At 42.3% G+C, this 27,023-nt stretch overlaps 1 protein-coding gene across 1 annotated transcript in view; it reads right to left on the reverse strand.

The window, feature by feature from the left end:
* Positions 1-13,744: 13,744 nt before the first annotated feature.
* The window catches only part of LOC132817927 (5'-3' exonuclease PLD3-like), a 64,328-nt gene continuing 51,049 nt past the window's right edge, over positions 13,745-27,023 (reverse strand). The window contains exons 8-11 of the mRNA XM_060828469.1: positions 25,805-25,944; positions 25,556-25,718; positions 25,042-25,138; positions 13,745-14,036 (exon numbers count right to left, since the gene is read on the reverse strand). Of these exons, the coding sequence (XP_060684452.1) occupies positions 13,834-14,036; positions 25,042-25,138; positions 25,556-25,718; positions 25,805-25,944 (603 nt within the window). The 3' untranslated portion in view covers positions 13,745-13,833. The remainder of the gene's footprint in view (positions 14,037-25,041; positions 25,139-25,555; positions 25,719-25,804; positions 25,945-27,023) is intronic.

Below are 27,023 nucleotides of genomic sequence, written 5' to 3' on the forward strand. Positions count from 1 at the left end.
GAAAGACCAGTGCTCCAGATGGGGTCTTGGTCCCTGATGGCAAAAGTGCCCTTGGTCCATGAGGGAAATCTTATTTGAAGAGCCCATTCCTGTTACAATTCCAACACCACTTTGGAACATCCCTTGGGTGCGATTGGCTGGATAGAGGACAGCAAGGACTGAGTTGGCACTGGCTGTGCAGCAGTCTTCAGCTATATCCCCATCCACTCTGGCAGCTACTTCCTTCATGGTATTCGTTTTCCTGATTTTAGGATTCCAATCATTCCCATGATCCAGGCAGTGTGATCCTGCACTTCAAATAACAATAATTCATGTTTTTCATAGAATCCTACAGTATAGAAGCAGGCCATTCAGCCCATTGAGTCCACACCTACCCTCCAAAGAACACCTACCCAGACCAACTTCCTATAACCCTACATTTCGCATAGCTAACCCACCTAGCTGCACATTCCTTGTCATCATGGGCAATTGAACTTGGCCAATCTGCCCAACCTGCACATCTTTGGATTGTAGGAGGAAACCAGAGCACTTGATTGAAACCCACAGAGACAGTCGTCCAAGGCTGGAATTGAACCCGGGTTTCTGGAACTGTGAGTCAGCAGTGCGAGCCGCTGAGTCATCATGCCATCCTGTTCTGGGGCTATTCTGCTGACAGTCTTTCAGTTCGATGTGCAGATTAGGTGGATTGGCCATGCTAAATAGGCCATAGTGTTCAGAGATGTGTAGGCTAGGTGGATTAGCTGTGAGAAATGCAGGGTTACATGGATAAGGTAGGGGTGTGTGTCTGGGTGGTATGCTCTTAAGAGGTTCATAGTGGACTTGATAGGCTAAATAACCTATAGGGATTTTATGAATCTGTAATTCAGTATCCTGCCTTGATGATTGGAAGGAGGGATTCAGGTGTAGTACGGCGACTCAAAGGTTAGCACTGCTGGGTTCAATTCCAGTTTCAGGTGATTGTCAGCATGGAGATTGCACATTCTCCCTGTGTCTGTGTGGGTTTGCTGTGGATGTTCTAGTTTCTTCCCACAGTCTAAAGATGTACAGGTTAGGGGCATTGGTCATGCTAAATGCCCCATAGTGTTTAGGGACAGTATCGGTATAGGCTAGCTGGATTAGTCATGGGAAATGTAGGGTTACAGGGATAGGGAAGTGTTATGTCAAGGTGATGAACCCTTTTGCTAATTAAACAAAACACTCAGAAAAGCCCACCTCACCTCATAATCTGTTAAATAATGAGTGACAGAGAACTCCCAAATTCCACTATTTAAAGAAAAACTTAAAGAATCAATTTATTCTCTAAAAGTGAACATTAAACAAGATATTTACCATTCTAAGCCTCATTTCTCTTAACTGCTTGCTATCTGCCTTCAACTCTGTAACAATATTCTGTTCCAATAAAAACCCGTATTAAAATTACATCAACTTAATTTCAAAACCACACAGCTGCTGTCATCTCCAGTGTCCTCCTCCTTTCGGCTGAAGATCTCCTTCTGTCTTTTACTGCAAAACTGTTTCTTATGAAAAGGTACCTTTGATAATGTTCTGAATGGTAGTCTCTCTTGATGGCAGTTTACTGTCTGTCTCACTTTCAAACTGCCTGTCACTTTTATCCCCCCAACATCAGATTGTCTCATTGGTTCGATGTTGGCAAAACAATAAATTCAAACTCGCTTGGGTTTTAGTATCCTGGGCATAATTTAAACTGATTGGTTCAATTCGAATTGTTGTCAAAACAACAATCAACTAAGGTATTTATTTCACAGCCAAATGTTCCAAATTTTCAATTTTCCAGTACCCTTGAAATTGCTACCTAATCATGTGACAGATGCTTGTGAGATGTCGGTGCAAAACAGCATTCACTCTCTCTTAAAGGAATAGTACACTCCTTCAACTTCACAACTGTAGGCAGGTGGGTCCAACTAGAATACTCTTTGGAGGTTGTGTGTGAACTTGATACGCTGACGGTCTCTTTCCACACTGTAAGTGTTCTATAAGGAGAACAATGCAGTCAAACCAGTTCACCAACTCCAGGGATCTGCCTTCCACCACAGAACAGACCAGATGGCCTCCTTCATTAGAGACCGCAATTTCCCTTCCCACGTGGTTAAAGATGCCCTCCAATGCATCTCGTCCACATCCCACACCTCTGCCCTCAGACCCCACCCCTCCAACTGTAACAAGGACAAAACGCCCCTGGTGCTCACCTTCCACCCTACCAACCTTTGCATAAACCAAATCATCTGCTGACATTTCCACCACCTCCAAAAAGACCCCACCACCAGGGATATATTCCCCTCCCCACTCCTTTCCGCCTTCCGCAAAGACCGCTCCCTCCGTGACTACCTGGTCAGGTCCATGCCCCCCTACAACCCACCCTCCCATCCTGGCACCTTTCCCTACCACCGCAGGAACTATAAAACCTGCGCCCAAACCTCCTCCCTCACCTCTATCCAAGGCCCTAAAGGAGCCTTCCACATCCATTAAAGTTTTACCTGCACATCCACTAATATCATTTATTGTATCCGTTGCTCCCGATGCGGTCTCCTCTACATTGTGGAGACAGGGCACCTCCTAGCAGAACGCTTTAGGGAACATCTCCGGGACACTCACACCAATCAACCACACCACCCCGTGGCCCAACATTTCAACTCCCCCTCCCACTCCGCCGAGGACATGGAGGTCCTGGGCCTCCTTCACCGCCGCTCCCTCACCACCAGACGCCTGGAGGAAGAACGTCTCATCTTTCGCCTCGGAACACTTCAACCCCAGGGCATCAATGTGGACTTCAACAGTTTCCTCATTTCCCCTTCCCCCACTTCACCTTAGTTCCAAACTTCCAGCTCAGCACAGTCCCCATGACTTGTCCAGACCTGTCCAACCTGCCTATCTCCTTTTCCACCTATCCACTCCACTCTCTCCTCCCTGACCTATCACCTTCATCCCCTCCCCCACTCACCTATTGTACTCTATGCTACTTTCTCCCCACCCCCACCCTCCTCTAGCTTATCTCTCCATGCTTCAGGCTCTCTGCCTTTATTCCTGATGAAGGGCTTTTGCCCGAAACGTCGATTTCACTGCTCCTCGGATGCTGCCTGAACTGCTGTGCTCTTCCAGCACCACTGATCCAGAATCTGGTTTCCAGCATCTGCAATCATTGTTTTTACCTTGCTATATCTGTGTCAGGCTGCTGCTGTCCCCAAAATGTTTGTCAGTACCTGCAGAGGAAATGCTGGAGAAACTACAGTGTGCTTAGGACCAAAATATGTGCATGAAAACAGGATGGGGTTCTGAAATGGCAAACAACATCAGTCATGCTTGTGCAGAGAGCAACCATGCTCCACAAAGTGGTCACCCAGTCTAATTGAAATGGCAAGTGACTGGAAGGTCAGGATTATTTTTACAGTCCTCAACCAGTCTAACAAGCTAATGAAATAGCAAGGATGGTTGGGGCGTGCTTTTAAATTGTTGAAATGGCAGACGACTAGTATTCCAGTGAAACCCAGTGCACGTTTATTGAACAGCACCTAGTTTTCTGTATTGGCCATTTTGACAACTTCAGACCTTGAATTCTCCCCTGATTTATTCCTTCATCGGCTCTGCCTTTTGTCTTATTGTCATGGTATTGCTTTTAGCTGGTAAACAAAGTCAGAAGTCACATGACACCAGGTTATAGTCCAAAAAGTTTATTTGAAATCACAAGCTTTCAAAACTCTGCCCCCACATCAGGTGAAGTGAAGAAAAGCACACAGGCAGAGAATTTACAGGCAGAGAGATCAAAATATCATACAAATGGTGCGAGTAGAGTGTGGACAGATTGAATAATAAGTCTTCACAGGTGATCAAAAGTGTCAAACAGTGTGAGTAAAGTATCAACAGATGAATAGTAAGTGAAGGGATGACCTATAATCCAATTAATTGAGGCAGAGACACTACTACAAAAAATTAAAAATAAGTTGGTGCTGGAGGCAAACCAAATGGCTGGAATGACATGATAGGTATAAGAGTCACCTGCTGAGGGTCTAACCAAAGTAACAACTAATCCAAAACTCTACAAAATAATTAATGTAGAGACAGCATAACAAGTTATCAAGGTGATGGTGTTAAAGCAGGACAGTACAGAAGATTTTATTGATACAGACCAGTATTGGAGGGGGAGGCACCTGTAGCATGACATTAACCCAAGATTATGGTTGAGGCCATCAACAATGATATGAAACTTGGCTATCAGTTTCTGCTCGGCGATTCTGCGTTGAAGGTGCTTTGGAGGATGTTTACCTAAAGATAATAGGCTTAATGTCCTTGACTGCTGAAGTGTTTCCCTGTCAGGCGATTGCTCTGTGGTATCCATTTTTCTGTGTCATAGCGTTTGCAAGGTCTCACCATTATACCATGTCTTGGGGCATCCTTGCCTGCAGCGTATGAGGTAGACAACATTGGCCGAGTCACTTGAGTATCTGCCATGTACGTGGTGGGTGGTGTTCCCACATGTGGTACCCATGTCAATGATCTGGTATGTCTTACAGAGGTTGCCATGGCAGAGTTGTGTAGTGTTGTGATCGATGTTATCCAGAAGGCTGGGTAGTTTGTTGTGAGTGAGGGTCTTTTTAAGTTCTAGCAGTTGCTTGAAGGTAAGAAGTGGGGGGTTGGGATGATCTTGGCAAGATTTTCATCATTATCGATGGCTCATAGACACTTCTATTATTTTGACAATGTATAACCATACAACAAAACAATAATTTCTCATTAGACTTGTGCTTCAAGGTACTGAGTAAATAAATTTATAAAAAATGTTCTCAAGTTCCCCTACTTGAAAGTGACTGGGTTGTAGAGGGTTGCAGTGATAGATGAAAGCACAATAGCTATACTATGCATGTTGCCTGAAGCAATCACAAATTCTTTAGTCTGAGACAAACGTACTGTGGTATCTTAATGCAGGGCTTATTTTAACATATCCGTGGTTAACTGAAGACACTAATGCAGTTAACATATTAATTCAGGTTGATCCTTATTTTAATTAGCCAGTCCTTGTAAAAAAGCACTTCCAAAATTTATTTTATGTAACCTCCATCTCCTTCCATTAATTTTAGATAAACATGCACAATTTCATTCCCATAAGTGCTTTAATTCAGAACAGAGAAGCTGGTTTCCAAGACAACTAATGGATATTAGTAATGGGAATGAAACAAGAAGCTGACTCATCTGATCTCCATGATTACAAAGGTCACATGCATACTCAGTGTCTGAAGAGATATTGTTCACATTTGAATACTGTTCTTCAAACAGTTTTGAATATCCATGGTATTGTTGTTTTAGATCAAATTATGGAATGTAGCTTATCCAAACTGTGATGTATGATTGGTATTAACAATGTTACTTAACAATGGCAATGATAATGGCACTTTTATGCAACAAAAAAATTTGCATCTTATAAGGTGAATTTGCATCTTATAAAGTGAATTGCAAAACACGACTAGGTCACTGAAGACTTTTGCACAATTAAGATGATTGATGTGCTGATGGCTCTACCACAACATTAACTGCACTGAAAGTAAAGTACAAGGAAAGAAATCAACCCATCAACATATTTAAAACAATCCTGCACTGCTCCAGCCAAAATTGCGTGCCTCAGCTACCACACCCATTCTTCATTGCAGTTAATTCAGGCTAAACCACTGAACATACTCATTGGATCCTTTTTTGCCCTCAACATAACTTCCAATTTTGAATCCCACCCACCAACAAAATTAGTTTCTTCCACCAACCTTCACATCTATTTCACTGTCTAATGCCACTGGGGTGCCTTTATGCCTTTAATATTTCTGGATCCACTTACTTCTAATAATTTTCTTCCAATCTTTCAGGTGTGGCCCTTCACAAATATTAGCTTGAAAACTCCACTGTTTGCATTCCAACCTCACATTCACAGAATCAAAGAACTGTATGGCACAGAGAAGGCCATTTAGTCTTCTGTGCCCATACCAGCTTGCCAAATGAACATTTTAATCTTGTGCTTTTTCCCCATAACCCTGTACATGACTACAACATAAATAATCATCTGATGTGTTTTTGACATCCTTGATTGGATTTTCACCTCCACACATTCCAGACTCAAACCATTTAGAATAAAAAAAGATTTTTCTCACATTCCACTAACCTCTTCACAAATCCTTTAAATCTCATCCCTCATATTCTTGATTCTTTTGTGAAAAGGAACAATTTAGACCTGTCTACTGTATCCTCTCATGGTTTTTAAAACTTCTATTAAAGCTCCCTTCAAACTTCTCCTCTCAAATGAAAACAGTTTCAACTTTTCTGATCTATCTTCATAAATGAAGTTGTTCATTCCTGAAGCATTATAGAGTCATACAGCACAGAAACAGACTCTTCGGTCCAGCCTGTCCATGCCGAACATAATCCCAAATAGAACTAGTTCCACCTGCCTGCTACTGGCCCTTATCCCTCCAAGCTTTTCCTATTCATGTACCCAACCAAATGTCTTTTAAACATAGTAATGTACATACATTCTCCCCTTTCGCAGGAAGTTCATTCCACATGCGAACCACGCTCTGTGTAAAAAAAAATTGCCTCTCATGTCTTTTTTAAATCTCTCTCTTCTCACCTTAAAAATGTGTCCCCTAGATTTGAAATCCTCCATCCCAGCAAAAAGACAACTACTGTTAACTGTATCTATACCTCTCATTATTTTATACACATCTACCAGGTCGCCCATTTTTGTAAACCGCTCCTGCATTCTCTCCAAATTACATAGAACGTACAACAGTACATCACAATAGAGGCCCTTTGGCACTTGATGTTGTACCAATCTTGCATGGTACTCTCAGATCAAGCTAACCTACATACCTAACTATTGCTATTATCCATGTGCCTATCCAAGAGTCACTTAAATGTCCCTAATGTACATGATTCGCCAATCACGGCTGGCAGTGCATTCCACGCACCAATCACTCTCTGTGTAAAGGACCTACCTCTGACATCTCCCTTAAACCTTCCTCCATGTCCCCTTATGATAGCCATTTCCAACTTAGGAAAAAGTCTCTAGCTAACCATTCTATCTATGTCTCTCATCATCTTGTACCCTCTGTTAAGTCACCTCTCATCTTCTTTGCTCTAATGAGAAAAACCCTTGCTCCCTCAACCTTTCTTCATAAGACATGCCCTCTATCCAGGCAGCATTCTGGTAAATTTCCTCTACACTTTCTCTAAAGCTTCCACATCCTTCCTATAATGAGGCGACCAGAACTGAATACAATATTCCAAGTGTGGTCTAACCAGGGCTCTATAGAGCTGCAGAATAACCTCACAGCTCTTAAGCTCAATGCCACACTAATGAAAGCAAACAGACCATATGTCTTCTTAAAAACCCTATAAACTTGGATGGCAACTTTCAGGAATCTATGGATGTGGATCCTAAGATCCCTCTGTTCCTCCTCACAGCCAAGAATCCTGCCTTTAACCCTGTAATCTGCATTTAAATTTGACCTCCCAAAATAACTCACTCCACACCTTTCCAAGTTGAACTTCATCTGTCACTTATCAGCCCAACTCTGCACTCTGTTAGTATCCTGTTGCATCCTACAACAGCCCACCACACTACCCACAACTCCACAGAACTTCCTGTCATTGGCAAACTTAGTAACCCAACTTTCCACTTTGTCATCCAAGTCATTTATAAAAATCGCAAAGAGCAAAGGTCCCAGAACAGATCCATGCGAAACACCACTGGTCTCTGAGCTCCAGGCTGAATACTTTACCTTCTATGGGCTAGCCAATTCTGTATCCAGACAGTCAAATTTCCCTGTATCCCTTGCCTCCTTACATTCTGAACGAGCCTACCATGGGGTACCTTATCAAACTTGCTAAAATTCATATGCACCACATCCACTGCTCTATTTTCATCAATGTGTTTTGTCACATCCTCAAAGAATTCACTAAGCCTTGTAAAGCATGACCTACCCCTCACAAAGCCATGCCGACTATTTCTAATCAAACTATGTTTTTCCAAATTATCATAAATCCAGTCTCTCAGAATCCTCTCCAATAATTTGCCTACCTCTGATGAAAGACTGATGGGTCTGTAATTTCCAGAATTATCTTGAACAAGGGAATAACATTTTCAATCTGTCAATCATCTGGTACTACGCCAGTGGACAGTAAGGATACAAAGATCATCGCCACATGCGCAGCAATGTCTTCCCTAACCTTCTGTACTAACCTAGTGTATATCACACCTGGCCCAGGGAACTTATCTATCCTCATGTTTTCCAAAATTTCCAGCACATCTTCCTTCTTAACATCAAATTTGAGCATATCAGTCTGTTTTGCACTGTCCTCACAAATGGGAAGGCCCCCCTTTCACAAGTGAATACTGAAGCAAAGTATTCATTAAGGACTCCCCTGCCTCCTCCAACTCTTGGCACAAGTTTCCTCCACTATTCCTGTTAAGCCCTACCCTCACTTTGCCCATCCTCTTGTTCCTCAAATAAGTGTAGAACACTTTGGGATTTTCCTTAATCCTATCCTCCAAGATCTTTTCATGCATCCTTCTAGCTCTCCTAAATCCATTCTTCAGTTACTTCCTGGCCACCTTGTAACCTTCTAGAGCCTGGTCTGATCTTTGCTTCCTCAATGTTAAGTAAGCTTCTTTCTTCCTCTTGACTAGGTATTCCACATCCCTTGCCACTCAAGGTTCCTTCGCTCTACCATGCCTTCATTATCACAGTGGGACAAATCTATCCAGCACTCGCAGCAAATGCTCCCTAAGCAGCGTCCATATTTCTGTGCATTTCCCTGAGAATATCTGTTCCCAATTTATGTTCCACAGTTCCCTCCTAATAGCATTGTAATTCCCCCTCCCCAAATTAAGTACTTTGCCATACTGTCTGCTCCTAACCCGCTCCATGACTAGAGTAAAGGTCAGGGAATTTTGACCATTATCACTAAAATGCTCTTTCACTGAGAGATCTGACACCTGTTGCGAAGCACTAACTCCAATCTGCTGTAGTTGGCCTATCTACATATTGAGTCAGGAATCCTTCCTGGACACACCTGACAAAATCTTCTCCATCCAAACTATTTGCATGAAGGAGGTTCCAATCAATGTTAGGGAAGTTGAAGTCAGCCATGACAACAACCCTTGTACTTTTGCACCTTTCCAAACTCTGCCTTCCAACCTGCTCCTCTGTGTCTCTGTTGCTATTGAGGGGTCGATAGAAAACTCCCAATGAAGTGTCTGTTCAGATCCTTTGGAATTAGGGCTCTCTGAACTATACACAATGCTCCAGCTGAGCTAACTAATGTCTGATATAGGTTCCGTATCACTCCTGCTCTTGTACTTTTTATCCATAGTGATAAGACCAAGGATACAAATTCCTTATAAACAGCTCTCTCCATCTTTCCTGCCATCTTTAGTGACTTATGCACATATTGACCCAGATCTTTGCATATCATTTATAGTGGCACCCTTTACTTTATACTTTCTTCCCATGTTCATTCTACCAAAATATATCATCTGTCACTTCCCCTCATCTACCATGCATCTACACACTCCACCAATTTGACAACATCCTTTTGTAAATTGGCACTGTCCTCCTCACAGATTACAATGCTCCCAAGTTGTTATCATCTCTAAACTTTGAAATTATCCCCTCCACCCCAAAATCTAGATCATTAATATAGTCAGGGAAGCAAGGGTCAAAATATCAACATCTGGACTTTCCTCAAGTCTGAAAAAAGAATCCATTAACCATTACTCTCTACTTTTTATCATACAGCCAATCCTGTATCAATATTGTTACTGTCTCTTTTATTCCACAAGATATAATTTTGCTCATAAGTCTGTAGTGCGGTCCTGTATTGAACACCCTTCATATATCCATGCATACCTCTTCGAATAATCTAAACAGGTTAATTAAACATTAAGAATGAAACATTTTCCTTTAAGCAATCTATGTTGGCCATCCATAATTATTCCATATTTGTCCACGTGAAAATCATTTCTCTCTCAAATTATGATTCTGAAGGGTAATTGACTGCTCTGTAATTCCTGGTCTGATCTTTATAGTGTTTATGCAAGAACATAATGGTTGCAATTCTCCAATCCTCCAGCAACAACTCAAGTCCAAGTAAGACTGAAAGATTATGAAATTTCAAGTCTCACTTTCTTTAATGTACATCACATTTAGTCCACATACAAGTAGACATTCCTTTATCCGAAACCCTGAAGTTTGAAAAGCTCCGAAATCCAAAGGCTTTCTCATGAAGTTTTTTTCTAATTAACAAGGTTGTTTGGCATGCAAACAGTTAACCTAAGTTGACACCCACTCAATGCGTGTCACTCAGATGTGATGTGTAGGGTGTGGGCCAGCATTGACAGGCCTCAATTCTGTTTCATTCACAGTACATCTGCTATTTGGTAAGATTTTTAAAATTTCACCATCAAACTGTCACTTATTCTGAAATTCAAAAAATTCTGAATTCTGAAAACCCACTGGTTCTGAGCATTTAGGATAAAGGATTGTGCACCTGTACTTTGTCTACCTGAAGTACCTACAGCTTATTTATTATTTCTTTCTTATCAATTTGCACCTACGTGGTTTTTGACTTTCCTCCTTTGTCATTATATGTTGTGTAACATCTGCTTCTTTCATAAAGGCAGATGGAAAATATTAATTTAATAATTCAGCCATACTCCTTTATAGTTTCAAATTAGCCCTAGCACTCCTCTTAAAACCTTTTACTATTTGAGTGCCCACAGAAAATGTTGGCATTCCCTTTGTGTTTGCTGCCAGTCTTTTTTCATCATCCCTCTTTGCCTTTCTTTTTTAATTTTTCTGTCTGAACATTTTGTATTCAGTTTGATTCTCAATTCTATTTTGTGCCTGACAACTGCCAGAAGTACATTTTTTCTTCTTATGCCTTCCTTTCTCTCTCCTTTCAATTCAAGGAGCTCAGAATTTGTTTGCCCTTCCTTCACCTTTTTGAGGCATATAACTTGACTCTATCTAAACCACCTCTTCCTTGAAGGTAGCCAATTCATAGCATTTTCTGTCAACTCTCAGCTTGAATCTGTCTGACCCAACTCCTTTTTACCCCATTGAAGTCAGCTCTCCTTCAGGTAATTATTCTTACTTTGGATTGTCCTTTTCACTTTTCCATCATAATTCTAAATCTCATAAAACAATGATCATTGTCCCTTAAATGATCTCCCAGTGACACTTGCTCTACTTTGCCAAACTCAGTCACTGATAGAAACAGATCTATTAGTGCTTCCTTTCTTATTGTACATGACACATTCTATTGTAAACATTAGTTCTGAACACAATCTAAAAACATTTGCCCCTTTTTGTCCTTAACACTATCACTAACCCAGTCTATTTTGATTATTAAAAATCTCAATTGTAACAACACCAAGCTACATGATTGTATCCTTTTTGTTCTTTAGCTAAGGTCGATTGAACCCTCCAATGTATCCTCTTCCTCCAATACTGCAATGCTCTCCCTGACCCTCCAGATTCCACAGATTATTCTGATGGGGGCCTGGAGGGGGAAAGGTTGAGGAAGAAATTGTGGGTTGATGGTGTAGGGAGGTACATGGTAAAGGAGGGGGGGGGGGTAACATGGCGGTGAAAGAGTGGGGAGGTAGGAAATGCTCAACTTCCCACTCCCTCAAAGCCCTACTTTTCTCCAGACGAAAATTGAACCACCCTCCCCACAGATCTTCCCCCGGAAGTCTGGGTCACACCTAGAATTAGTTTGGAAAGCATTGAATAGATTTTTTTAGCAGTATTAGGGGATCAATGGATGAAAGCTAACCAGGATATTGAGCAAACTTCCAATCTCTTTTATGTCCACATTTTGCTGAAGACAATTTAGTGAATTATCAATTGAATATGAAGCTACTGTTAAAGCTATGAAAACACAAGGATACATTGTGAGACATAGAACATAGAACAATACAGCACAGCACAGACCCTTCGGCCCTCGATGTTGCACCGACCTGTGAACTATTCTCAGCTCGTCCCCCTACACTATCCCAAAATCACCCATGTGCTTATCTAAGGATTGTTTAAATCTCCCTAATGTGGCTGAGGTGACTACATTAGCAGGTAGTGCATTCCACACCCTTACCACTCTCTGACTGAGTTGAAGCTGATTTCAAAACTGATAACATGAATGGCACAGTATAGAGAATAGTGTCACATTCTAAAAATAAATGATTCCAAACACAGAACCGGCTAATAGGTTTTATATAATTTACAAATATACTTCATATATTGCTAAATATGTAGGGGCCAATATATGTTGTTTATTGCAATATATTGAATTTCCCCAAACTTACAAAACTTACATATCTTAGAGAAGGGAATAACTTGCATTTATACAGAGCCATATCCTTTTCTTAGGACATCTTAAATGTCAGCAATTATGTTAGAATTACCATTATTATTATGTAAGTAAATAGGTTAGCTAACTTTGCACACAAAGGCCCCACATAAACAGTAAATGAAATGATTGACCAGTTTTTCTATCAGGGATAGTGAAGGTCGGACTACTGATGTCATTAGTTGATATGATTGTGCTTATGATCAACCTTTTAAAAAATTACAAATCACATAGCTTACACGATTCATTAAATAGAGGGCTTTACTAGTGATTAGGCTGCTGTTCTGTATCACCAACCTTATGAAGATTGGTATCACTTCAAACTAGAAATAATTTTGCTTTTCCTAAAAAAAAACCAAGATAATTGAATATGAGTTTACTGGGTGGATCGTTGCATTGGAAAAGATTATACTGGACACATTCTTTTCATTCACACCGCACTGGATAAACTGAGAATGAATCAGCCTTGACTTCATAGAATTTGGAGAGTTGATCCATACTGATGGATCTAACCCGAATTTGGTGCATTTTACAGTGGAACTGCTAGAAACAACAAATTTAGTCAACTCACATTCTGCCAATACAAAGTGCAGAATGCATTCACCAGAGATATGGACTGTGTCAAGTGATGATCAATAGTGAAGGAAAATTACTTGACACTTAATTGGGCCAAACACAGTATTCATGATTATCCTGTTAACAGCAGCGAAGGAGCTTAGCCAGATGATCAGATCACTATTTTACGACATTATAATGTTTCAGGTTCTCCCCATGTATTTTCCTGAACTTGAACTGCTGAGGATGACATTCAGTCAAGGTTTCAAATATAGTTGCTGGGGATTGAAGGTCTGGGTTGTTGATCTAAGGCTAGGAGTGTTAGTTTCTGTTTATATAACATTTTCAAGCTTCACAATGAAATGGGGATTGATTTGCTGCAACATTATAGCTGGTGTAAGAATAATATAAAGAACTGTAGTCGTTGGAGTTCTGAAACAAAAACATAAATTCTTGAGAAACTCAGCAGGTCTGGCAGCATCGATAAACAGAGAAATGTTAACTAATTTTCAGATGCTGCCAGATGTGCTGAATTTCTGCACACTTTCTGTTTTTGTTTCAATAACCTTGGGTTGTCTGACTCATTGTTTCACTCACAACGTCCCATCAGTGAGAACATAAAGAAATGCAATAATTCAAGTAATTAATCTTAATTCACGATGTTTGTACCAACCGAAATTCAAAATTACATTAACAGCACAGTCTATCTTTAAGCATAGTGCTAGAAGTTATTTCAAAATATACCTGCCAGTGATAGCTCACTTTCAATAATATAGTGGCTTACTTTAATCTGCTTTCCTTATTTAACTTTTGACAAAATCCTTCCAGATGCAGTTATAAGTGTGAATGTGAGATTAAGGTTCCCTAAAGGCATCATTTTAGTCCATTCATTTTAAATGAAAAATCAGAATAATCTTTCAAATCATCCAAGGTGACAGAATAGTTGGAATTCCAATCTCTTTGAAACAGATTCTTTAGCTGATGGTGAGCTGTATCAGCTTCTCCTGAAGTCTGATTAACGAGCAGACCCACTCCTGTTGTAGAATTGAAGTAATCATAAGACCAATTCGAAGTACCTGGAAGCCAAGAAGAATTATTTAATAATTTAAAATGGTATTTACATTTGAAGAAACCCAGAACTGTCCAGAACTGGTAAATGCACACTTACAAATATGAAAGCAATGAGTTGTAGAATCTGTTTTGTAAGCTGAAAATTTCTATGTTTCCAACCATGTAATGGCAGTGAAATGAATGACTGAAAATTTCACAATTTCACAAAAAAGAATCGAATTTCAAACCTCCGCCTTGACTGACAATTAAGCTCATCTATGCTCATGTTTCATTTTCAATCATTTTCAATCGACTGGTCAGGCAAAATGCTTTGCATCACTGAACAGGTTGATTAGAAAATAGTTTACAAAAGAGTGGGTGGGATTTTTACTGGTGGTGGCTAGTAGTTTTAAAAAATGCAAAACAAAACACAGTGATTTTGGTGGTGGGAAAGTCACTCAGTTGTGCAAAAAAAGTGAATGGGAGGGGATACTTGTGGCACTGTGGTAGTGTCCCTAAATTTGAACTGGGAAGCCTGGGTTCAATTCCTACCTTCTCCAGGGATGTGTCAGAACACATTGATTAAAAAATATCTACATTCGCCATAAAACAGCACCGGAGGGCCTGGTACAAAATCTATATGATTTTAATAAAAATGGGTGGGAAGGTTCTTGTTGCCCAGTAGTTGTGTCCCTGCCTCTGGTTCAGAAGATCCAGGTTCAAATCCCACCCTGTTCCAGAGGTGGGCAACAGCACTTCTGGATAGTTCAATTAGAAACATTGGCTGGAAAGGTGCTCTTGTGGTGCTGTGGTAGTGTCCTACCCTCTGAGCCAGGAGGTCCAGGTTCAAGTCCCAATTGTTGCAGAGGTGTGTAATCACATCATTGAACAGGTAGATTAGAAAATCAAAAAGAATTGGGATCCCCCTGGCACCCTCTCCCCCTTTCCCTAACTCTCCTTCATCTTTGTTGGCCTGCATTGCCTTGAATGGGTTTTGCATGTAAGTTACCCAATTGGTGGTGGTGAGAAGGTGAAAAAAAGGATGGGTGATTTGGTGATGGGAAAAAAAATTCAGTTGTGGATACAAAAAGAAAAAAAAATTGGGAGAGACAGGGCTGGCTGTGGGCATGATAGATTAAAAGTAATGTTCCAGGATACAAATGCTACAGGAAGGTTAGAAAGGGAGGCAAGAGAGGAGGGGGGAGTGACATTTTTGAGAAAGGATAGCAATACAGCTGTACTGAGGGAGGATATTCTTGGAAATACGTCCAGGGAAGTTATTTGGGTGGAACTGAGAAATAAGAAAGGGATGATCACCTTATTGTATTATAGACCTCCTAATAGTCAGAGGGAAATTGAGAAACAAACTTGTAAGGAGATCTCAGTTATTTTTAAGAGTAATAGGATGGTTATGGTAGGGGATTTTAACTTTCCAAATATAGACTGGGACTGCCATAGTTTTAAGGGTTTAGAAGGAGAGGAATTTGTTAAGCATGTACAAGACAATTTTCTGATTCACTATGTGGATGTACCTACTAGAGAAGGTGCAAAACTTGACCTACTCTTGGGAAATAAGGCAGGGCAGGTGACTGAGATGAGAGTGGGGGAGCACTTTGGGGCCAGCGACCATAATTCTATTAGTTTTAAAACAGTGATGGAAAAGAATAGACCAGATCTAAAAGTTGAAGTTCTAAATTGGTGGAAGGCCAATTTTGACAGTATTAGGCAAGAACTTTCAAAAGCTGATTGGAGGCAGATGTTCACAGGTAAAGGGACGTCTGGAAAATGGGAAACCTTCAGATATGAAATACTGAGAATCCAGAGAAAGTATATTCCTGTTCGGGTGAAAGGAAAGGCTGGTAGATATAGGGAATGCTAGATGACTAAAGAAATTGAGGGTTTGGTTAGGAAAAGGAAGGATGCATATGTCAGGTACAGACAGGATAGATTGAGTGAATCCTTGGAAGAGTATAAAGAAAGTAGGAGTATACTTAAGAGGGAAATCAGGAGGGCAAAAAGTAGACATGAGATAACTTTGGCAAATAGAATTAAGGAGAATCCAAAGGGTTTATACAAATGCATTAAGGACAAATGGAAAACTAGGGAGAGAATAGGGCCCCTCAAAGATCAGCAAGGCAGCCTTTGTGTGGAGCTGCAGAAAATGGGGAGATACTAAACGAGTATTATGCATCAGTATTTACTGCGGAAAAGGATATGGTAGATATCAACTGTCGGAAATAGATGGTGACACCTTGCAAAATGTCCACATTACAGAGGAAGAAGTGCTGGATGTCTTGAAATGCATAAAGGTGGATAAATCTCCAGGACCTGATCAGGTGTAACCTAGAACTCTGTGGGAAGCTAGGGAGTGATTGCTGGGCCTCTTGCTGAGATATTTGTATCATCGATAGTCACAGGTGAAATGCCGGAGGTTGGCAAACATGGTGCCACTGTTAAAAAAGGATGATAAGGACAAGCCAGAGAACAATAGACCAGTGAGCCTGACATTGTTGGTGGGCAAGTTGTTGGAGGGAATTCTGAGAGACAGGACATACATGTATTTGGAAAGACAAGGACTGATTAGGGATAGTCAACGTGACTTTGTGTATGGGAAATCATGTCTCACAAACTTGATTGAGTTTTTTGAAGAAGTAACAAAGAGGATTGATGAGGGCAGTGCAGTAGATGTGATCTATATGGAGCTCAGTAAGGCGTTCAACAAGGTTCCTCATGGGAGACTGATTAGCAAGGTTAGATCTCACAGAATACAGGGAGAACTGGCCATTTGGATACAGAACTAGGTCAAAGGTAGAAGACAGAGGGTGGTGGTGGAGGGTTGTTTTTCAGACTGGAGACCTGTGACCAGTGGAGTGCCACAAGGATCGGTGCTGGGTCCTCTACTTTTTGTCATTTACATAAATGATTTGGATGTGAGCATAAGAAGTACAGTTAGTAAGTTTGCAGATGACACTAAAATTGGAGGTGTAGTGGACAGCAAAGAGGGTTACCTCAGATTACAACAGGATCTGGACCAGATAGGCCAATGGACTGAGAAGTGGCAGATGGAGTTTAATTCAGATAAATGCGAGGTGCTGTATATTGGGAAAGCAAATCTTAGCAGGACTTATACACTTAATGGTAAGATCCTAGGGAGTGTTGCTGAACAAAGAGACCTTGGAGTGCAGGTTCATAGCTCCTTGAAAGTGAAGTCGTAGGTGGATAGGATAGTGAAGAAGATGTTTGGTCAGGCTATTGAGTACACAAGTTGGGAGGTCAAGTTGTGGCTGTACAGGACATTGGTTAAGCCACTGTTGTAATATTGCATGCAATTCTGGTCTCCTTCCTATTGGAAAGATGTTGTGAAACTTGAAAGGGTTCAGAAAAGATTTACAACCATGTTGCCAGGGTTGGTGGATTTGATCTATAGGGAGAGGCTGAACAGGCTGGGGCTGTTTTCTCTGGAGCGTTGGAGGCTGAAGGGTGACCTTATAGAGGGGAAAGATATAAAAGAGACCTAAGGGGCAAAGGTTTCACACAGAGGGTGATATGTGTATGGAATGAGCTACCAGAGGAAGTGGTGGAGGCTGGAATTGCAACATTTAAGAGGCATTTGGATGGGTATATGAATAGGGAGGGTTTGGAGGGGTATGGACCAGGTGCTGGCAGGTGGGACTAGATTGGGTTCGGATATCTGGTCATCATGGACGGGTTGGACCGAAGGGTCTGTTTCCATGCTGTACATCTCTATGACTCTATGACTCTATATGAACATTAAAATGATCATGGATCAGGGAGATGACATTAGACAAATTTGAACAATAAAAATGCAGTTCTGTACTAACAACAGCTACTTTAACATTGGGGCACATATGAATGGGTGTTGGAAGTTCTCACCTTGCCACTAGGAGAGTCAGGGTTAAAACACTGCCAACTGCAGCTCCTCTACTGTCACTTAGCACTCTGAGGAGTTCTGACTGACTGAACCTGATACTTCTGCCCCTCACTCAGAACGAAATCCTGCCGCATAAAGCTGTTGACCAATCTGGTGACCACTGATGGTATGACACAAGGTCCCAAGCTTCCAGTCCCACAGCCTGGCCAGAGGTAGCTGCTGGGTGCTTTCACAACAACAACGGGCTTGGTGGCCCTGGGAGGTGGGGAAGCAACCTTAGTTGGGGGTCTTGATGGAGATGCCTGAGGATAGGAAACACTGTGGGGATGGGAAGATGTGGGGAGAGGGGTGTAATGTGGGAAAGATATGAGTGAGTCTCCCCCATTTTACCACCTGAGGACTGAAGTGACTGACATACTGTGTGTGCCTTTCTTCCTACACCCTTTCCCTGACCTCCTCCCACCAGCCTTAAAACTAGGCTTGGGCAAAAGCGGCCCCTAGATGGCTTTGAGTACGCCATTAATGTCCTCAACTGAAGATCATAGGCATTGCATGCCCCCCCCCCCATAAATTAAGGACACGTCATGGACCAGAGAAAAGATCATCCTAGGAATTTCATGTGCTCCATTCCACCCACAAACCCAATGATGCAGATCGTAATATTCTGCTCTCAATTCCACAAAGCACAGGTTTTAAAGACTGTGGGTTGAATCTTCCCATATTTTGGCAAAGCATGTATTTGATTGGGTTTCATGAAGGGTTTCTCTCCATGAGGGCCATAGGCTTTCTCATGCTATCATTGTAAACTTGCTTCAGTAACTATCTACCTCACCCTATGGTGCTCCTCTCATTCAGTGTGCTAGACTGTTTCTCCAACTCACTGTAGCTGGAGATACTTTCAACTGCCAGGATATTTCAGGATATCCAGGAATCCCCAGCTTCAATCCATGTGCCAAAGTGAAGTACTGTCAGACCTGCATAGTTCATGGCAACTCCCGTGGACCTGGGCACATTTTCACCCTGCTTTGCAGACAGAGATTTGGAGGTCTTGATGGATGAGGTTTTACAGAGGAGGGAATATCCTCCTCCCTCAGGACCTGCAGAGGAGTGCACAAAATGAGATCCTGACAGCCTGGTCCGAGGTTGCCACCCAGGTCAGTGCCATCTCAGCTGTTCTGAAGGATACCCAGCAACATTGGAGGAAAGCTAATGACCTTCTCTTCTCCACCAGAGTAGGTGTAACCATCCTCTCTTTGCTGCCTCACACCTACTCTATCACTTCTCTCACACACACTCATGCTCTACCACTCTCACTGTTGCCTACACCATCTTCCCTCACTTACTAGAATCCACAAGATTCCCTCACCATTAACCCTCTGTGTTGTTCACTTACTCACTCAGGACACCTCTATTCTACCACCTGTATCAAACTAATGGCTGAACAGCAGGCCTTCTCTCTCAATCTCTCCATTTGTTTAAATTTAGCAACAAACAGCCCAGAACAGAGCAGGAAGAGTGAAGACGAGTGGTGGGTTATATAACATTTGTCTCCTCAGCCCCTTCAGGAAGATGATCTTTGCCTTAGCAGGACAGGACTGTGATTGTTCATGCGGTGATGCCAAGACCTCTGTCACTTCGTAAGAATCATTGTCTATTGCTGTGCTTTCCCCCTTTTCAGTTAGATTAGGGTCGGGATGTTTGCTGGTGAGACATCACTGCCTTGCATCATAGAATCCCTACGGTGTGGAGACAGGCCCTTTGGCCGAACAAGTCAACACTAATCCTCCGAAGAGTAACCCATCCGGACTCATTCCCCTACCCTATTATCCTATATTTTACCCCTGACTAATACTCCTAACCCACATATCCATGAACACTATGGGCAATGTAGCATGGCCAATTCACCTGACCTGCACATCTTTAGATTGTGGGAGGAAACCAGAGCAAACTCACACAGACCCACGAGAATGTGCAAACTCCACACAGTTGTCTGAGGCTGGAATTGAACCCAGGTCCCTGGTACTGTCAGGCAGCAGTGCTAACGACTGAGCCACTATGCCACCCTGCATATCTCTGTGGTAAGTGGAGGAAGAAATATCTCAGATGGCTAGCATTCAGAGTACTACTAGAGTCCAGGTCCTCTCAGGTTAGAGTCTGGACAGGTGCCACCTTGCCTCTGCCCTCTATCTCTAGGTAGGTCTTCAGATGAACAAACAGGGCAGGGCAACTCTGGACTGGCAGAGCTTGACTTGTGCACAGCTGCATTTTAAATTAAGTGCTAGCACCAGGAATCCCAGCTGCAGGGAGTACTTCCACCTCTAGAAAAGAAGGGTAGGTATTAGAGGTGGGGCACCATAGAGACTTGGTGCGTAGGCAATCAGATCAGTTTTGGAGAATAATACTAGAAACTTCATTTTGGCATGTGGAGAGAAACTGTTCTTGAAATGTACTAAAGTTGACACAGTTGAGAGTGTGGTGCTGGAAAAGCACAGCAGGTCAGGCAGCATCCGAGAAGCAGGAAAATTGACGTTTCAAGCAAAAGCCCTTCATCAGGAATGAGGCTGGGAGCTTTGGGGATGGAGAGTTAAATGCAAGGGGGGTGGTGAAGGGGAGAAGGTAGCTGGGAGTGCAATAGATGGATGGAGGTGGGAGTAAAATTGACAGATCGGAGGGGAGGGTGGAACAGATAGGTGGGAAGAAGATTGACAGGTGGGATCGGTCATGAGGGTGGTGCTGAGTTGGAAGGTTGAAACTAGGATAAGGTGAGGGGAGGGGAAATGAGCAAACTGGTGAAATCCACATGGGGTTGGAGGGTCTCGAGGCAGAAGGTCTTCCTCCAGGCATCGGGTGGTTAGGGAGTGGTGATGGAGGCGGCCTAGGACCTACATGTCCTTGGCAGAGTGGGAGGGGAGTTGAAGTGTTCGGCCACAGGACAGTGGGGTTGGTTGGTGCAGGTGACCCAGAGACATTCTCATGAGTGCTCTGCTAGAAGGCGTCCTATATCCCCAATGTAGAGGAGACAACGGATACAGTAAATAATATGTGTGGAAGTACAGGTAAATCTCTGATGGATGTGGAAATCTCCTTGGACAGAGGTGAGAGGGGAGGTGTTAGCGCAGGTTTTGCAAATCCTGTGGTGACAGAGGAAGGTCCCGGGAAGGAGGGGGGTGGGTTGTTAAGGGATGCAGACCTGACGAGGCAGCTGCGGAGGGAACGGTCTTTATGGAAAGTGGATAGGAGTGGAGTGGGAAATATATCTCTGGTGGTGGGGTCCGTTTGTAGGTGATGGACATGGCGGAGGATGATACGATATACACGGAAGTTGGTGGGGTGGAAGGTGAGGACCAGGAGTGTTCTGTCCTTGTTGCGGTTGGAAGGCAGAGGTGTGGGAAGAAGATGAGATGCACTGGGGGGGGGGGGAATCATCAACCACGTGCGAGGGGAAATTGTGGTCTTTAAAGAAGGGGCCATCTGGTGTGTTCTGTGGTTGAACTGGTCCTCCTGGGAACAGATGTGGCAGAGGAATTGGGAATAAGGGATAGCATTTGTACAGGAGGCAAGGTAGGGGGAGGTGTAATCCAGGTAGCTGTGGAATCAGTGAGTTTGTAGAAGATATCAGTGTTGTGTTGGTCACTATTGATGGAGGTAGAGAGATTCGGAAAGGGGAGGGAGGTAACTGAGATGGTCCAGGTGAATTTAAGATCGGGTGGAATGTGTTGGTGAAGTTGATGAACTGTTCACCCTCCTCAGGGGAGCACAAGGGTGTGCCGATGCAGTTATTAATGTAGTGGAGGAAAAGAAGGGGGGGCATGGTGTGGGTGTAACTGTGAAAGATGGACTGTTCTACATAGGCAGCAAAGAGACAGGCATAGCTGGGGCCCACGGCTACTCCTTTCATCGGGAGCAAGTGGGAAGATTCAAAGGAGAAATTATTGAGGGTGACAACCAGTTTAGCCAAATGAATAAGGATGTCAGTGGAAGGGTACTGGTGGGAGAGGAAGAAACGGAGGGCTTGGAGGCCCTGGTCATGGCAGATGTGGGTGTATAGGGACTGGATGCCCATGGTGAAGATGAGGCATTGGGGGCCGGGGAAACAGAAGTCTTGGATGAGGTAGAGTGCGTGGGTGGTGTCCTGAATGTATGTGGGGAGTTCCTGGACCGGCACGGGGGGGAGGGGGGCGGGTTTGGAGGATAGGATAGTATTGAGGTATGTGGAGGTGAATTCGGTGGGGTAGAAGTAGGCTGAGACGATAGGTCAGCCAGGGTAGTCAGGCTTGTGGATCTTCAGAAGGAGATAGAACTGGGCGGTGTGGGGTTCCCGAACTATGAGTTTGGTAGCTGTGGGTGGGAGGTCTCCTGAGATGATGAGGTTGTGTACGGTTTGAGAGATGATGGTATGGTAATGGGAAGTGAGGTTGTGGTCGAGGGAGCAGTAAGAGGAGGTGTCTTCAAGTTGGCGCCTGGCTTCTGCGGTGTAGACATCAGTGCACCAAATTACCACTGCATACCCCTTGTCCGCTTGTTTGATGGTGAAGTTGCAATTGGAGCAGAGGGAGTGGAGGACTGTGCGTTGTGAAGGTGAAAGGTTGGAGTGGAGGAGGGGGGGTGGACAGGTTAGGTAGTCAATGTCCTGGTAGTAGTTGGCAATAAAGAGGTCGAGGGCGGGTAACAGACTGGCATGGGGTGTCCAGTTGGATAGGATGCGTTGGAGACAGGTGAAGGGGTCCTCGGAAGGTGGGCGGGAGTTTTTAACACAGCCAATTCAGGTGATATTCAACCCAATGATCTGAAATATCTTGCCAAGATAAAACAAGTTGCAAGTATTAGCAAAGAAGAAAAAAAGAAAAATAATCAAAATGGCATCAGATTGATTTGGCCGACTCACATTCTTCAGACTATTCCAAAGAATGTCACAGAAAAATGGGTACATGCTACCAACAGCTAATATTTATATAGCACCATTAAGTCAATAAAATGTTCTAATGTGCTTTGCAGGAGAACTATCAAACAAAATTGTACATTGACTCAACTAAAGAGATACTCAGGTAAATGAAAACACCTTGGTCAAAGAGATTGGGTTTAAGGGATCTTAAAGTCTAATGTATCAAGGGAGAAAGGTTTATAGAACATAGAACATAGAAGGATACAGCGCAGTACAGGCCCTTCGGCCCTCGATGTTGCGCCGAACGAATCCTACCTAACCTATACTAGCCCAATAACTTCCAAATGCCTATCCAATGCCCGCTTAAATGACCATAAAGAAGGAGAGTTCACCACTGATACGGGCAGGGCATTCCATGAACTCACAACCCGCTGTGTGAAGAATCTACCCCTAACATCTGTCCTATACCTACCACCCCTTAATTTAAAGCTATGTCCCCTAGTAACACCTGACTCCATTAGCGGTAAAAGGTTCTTAGTATCTACCCTATCTAAACCCCTAATCATCTTATACACTTCTATCAGATCTCCCCTAAACCTTCTCTTCTCCAATGAGAACAGCCCCAAGTGCCTCAGCCTTTCCTCATAAGATTTTCCTACCATTCCAGGCAACATCCTGGTAAACCTCCTCTGCACTCGTTCTAAAGCTTCCACATCCTTCCTATAGTATGGCGACCAAAACTGCACACAATACTCCAGATGAGGCCTCACCAGAGTCTTATACAACTGCAACATGACCTCAGGACTCCGGAACTCAATTCCTCTGCCAATAAAGCCCAGAAGGCTTGAAGAAGGAATTTCAGGGTCTGATGTCCAGGCTATTAAAGGCTCGGGCAAAATTAAAATCAGAGATTTTCAAGAGGCCATAATGGAGGATGTAGCTATCCCACAGCATTATCAGGTTGGAGGAGTCTGCAAACAAAAACAGAAATTGGAGGTGGGAACATTTTGTGTAGATTCTCAGGGGACACCGGATATAATAGCGTGGTTGTGGGAAGAGAAGGCAGTGTGAGATAAGTCTTTGTCATCTATTAGATTGGTAAGATTGGAACTGGTCAAGTGCAGTCCATTCAGTTCAGGAAATAGGGAAGAAGCTTTGGTGAAGAATGTTGTGGTCAGCCATGTTAAAGGCCGAAGACAGGTTGAAATGGATAAGGAAAGATAGTTTGCCACTGTCACTGTCATTTGTGACGTTTATAAATGGTGTTTTTAATAGTATAGCCGGAGGGGACAAGATCATATTTACACACTTTATATACCATCTGGCAAAACACTGCTAAATTCAATTAAAATTATATCCCTTAACCTTATATAGCATGGGCTGAGTCCCAGAAGTGAGTTGTGGCCGGAGCTTGGAGCAGGAGCAGACCGAGCGTGAGCTGAGTTCCGGAATTGAGTCGCAGCCGGAGCCCAGAACCAGGAGCCCAGGGCCTGGAGCCGGGAGCAGAGTGAGCATGGGCTGGCCAGGGGTACAAGTCCTGAAGGTGAGTCCAGGACTGAGGCCAGTGCATGGAGGCAGCGAGGCCTCATGTTCTGAAGTCTGGTGGGTACAGACTCAGTGAAAATGAATTGTAACTTAAGTACCTTAAAGATGCTTTTGATTATCATTCTGGAATTTTTAAACGTGTATTCCCATGCTAATCATTCTTTTACTATTTCAATTCTGTAATAACGCTTAAAGTATCTGTACATAGGTACCCTATGCTTAAGATAGCACCAAGAGGTGATATTACAAACCTTTCACTGCACTCATTCAAGTGCACGTGGCAATAAAGGCTATTCTATTCTATTCTTTGAAAATTTTCTGCCTCATCTTGACAACTTAATTCCCTACCCAGCTTGCTGCTTATCAGCAAACATAGCTACAGTAATTTCATTCCAATCATCAAAATCATTAATATAGTTTGTAAATAGTTGAGGGCCCAGTATTGATCCCTGTGGTGTTCCCCTGGTTACAATATGCCACCCTGAAAGGAAGACCTATTTAACCCTACTCTCTGTTTCTTCTTTGCCAATCAATGTTGTCTCATACACCATGAACTCTTATACAGTAAACATTGGTGCGGTATCTCATGAAGTGCGTTTTGGAAATCCAAGTACTCAACTAAGGTTCCTATCTTTCTACCTTGCTTGTTTCTTCTTCATTTCTTTAATTTTTTTAGGACATAGAAGCATTGAATTAAAGATAATGCCCTTACCTATATAGGCAATATTTTCTGTCACAAAGTATTTCGTGTGACACACTCTTGCATAAGGAATATTGCTAAATTTTCCCACAGGAACAATGAATAGTTTCTGAAAAAGGGATAACATTTGTGAATTATGTAAGAAATCAATTCATTATTTATTTTGAAAATGCACTTCCTGCACAAAATAAGTAAACTCACAAATAAATAAATAAAACAAAGCTTTGCACAATTAAAAGAAACCCCTGAAAAATAAATTTGTATTTGTAAGAAATTTTGGAAAACCTAAGTGTTGGAATGAAATATATTTTTGAACAAAGTTAAAGTAAATAAATTCCTTATTAGAATTTTCTCAATATTTTCATCAGTGTCAGTTTCCATCTTAATTTACTTCAGGGAATGAGTTAATAGTTTAAATTCATGTTTATCCCCACAGATAATTTGGCCTTTATTAAAACATTAGTTGAAAATGATTAAGCTTTCAGTAATTATTAACACTGTTAGTAAAAAATAAAGCATTATTCACCACATCAAAATGGACTTTCCTGATGTTTCTTAGAGCTTGAAGTGATTGAAGATAAGCCAGCATGGATTTATCTGTATGTTTCCAGTAACCAACCAACAGTTGAACACGAACATGACGTTCAATAGCTGCTTTTCTCAATGAGTCATCAATATGTGGCCAATATCTAGATTGCAAAGTGAGATTTAATGTCATGTCCATTTTTTTAGGTTTACAAATAAATATTGAGCACTGGTAAACTACTTTACTTACAGTACATGTTGTAGAAAACGTGATGTTGGAAAATATTCCATGACAGAAATATACAGAAACCGCTTCGCAGCATTGATACCACTGAGAATAGCATCAAGATCAGTAGTCCGACCTTTTGGGCATAACTTGGGAGGTGAACTCTAGAAAGAATAACAATTTCAGTTGCATTTCTCCATCCAATTCCAATACAGTGACTGACTATTAAATGGCTTAATATCAAGGTCTCAGTATAACGTAATGGTTTTTGATTAGATCATCCATGTAAACTGCACTCCCTATATTATCCCTGATTCTGTTTTAAATGCAGCTCTTCCAAGGAACTGATGCAACTGAGAGCCATTGAAAAGTGTTGCATCACTCGTAATACAGAATTACTTACATACCTAGTAAAGCTCCTCTATACTGCTCCAAACTTATTGGGAAGAGAGCAGGGAGGAGACATGAAAGAGGAAGGGAGCACGGAAGGATGAGAAAGAAAGTGAAAGAGGACAAGAGAATAAAGAGTGGGAAAAGGGAGCAGGAAGTGGGGGTGAAGGGTTAGGGAATGAGAAAGGGAAGAGGGAGAAAAGACAGGTGTAAAGGAGAAAGAATGGGACCAATGGGAACAAAGGTGGGAGGGGTAAAAAGGAAATGTTTGACAATGTTGAGTCAGGAATAGGAAGCTCTAAGGAGAAGGAAACAGGATAGCACAGATGGAGGAATTGGATGATAAAAAACGGTAAGGACGGAGAGATAAAGCAAAGAAACTCCCCAAATAATGGGGCAGACCAGAATCATTTGCAGTCAGAGCTTAAGTGTATTTCTTCAACATGAGTTTGTGACTGATTAAGGTTGGGAGGGTTCAAACTGAGGAGAGTTGAGTGCAGCATTACCTTTTCAGGAGATGTCTATAATACACATGAAGTCATGTAAATTATGTGATATAAAACACACCATTCAACCCATCTTATAGGCTTCTACCAATGTTTATACTCCACAATGGCCTCCTCCCAATATCATTTCCCAATCTCACTCTATTTCTTTATCTGAGAGTTTTTCCTTTGGTTCCAAGGCAAGTGTCATGTGAGAGAAAATTTCCAGTTTCCTTGACAGGTAGCAGCTGACAGAACTAATGGCTTTCAACGCTTAGACATACAGAGCCAAGATAAGGCTAGACAGCACTGCTCTGAATCCAGAACAAAAGCATCAAGCCCCCAAATTATTTTTTTCAGAAAATTTG

This window comes from Hemiscyllium ocellatum, chromosome 8 (assembly GCF_020745735.1).
Source record: "Hemiscyllium ocellatum isolate sHemOce1 chromosome 8, sHemOce1.pat.X.cur, whole genome shotgun sequence".
Classification (NCBI taxonomy): Eukaryota; Metazoa; Chordata; class Chondrichthyes; order Orectolobiformes; family Hemiscylliidae; genus Hemiscyllium; species Hemiscyllium ocellatum.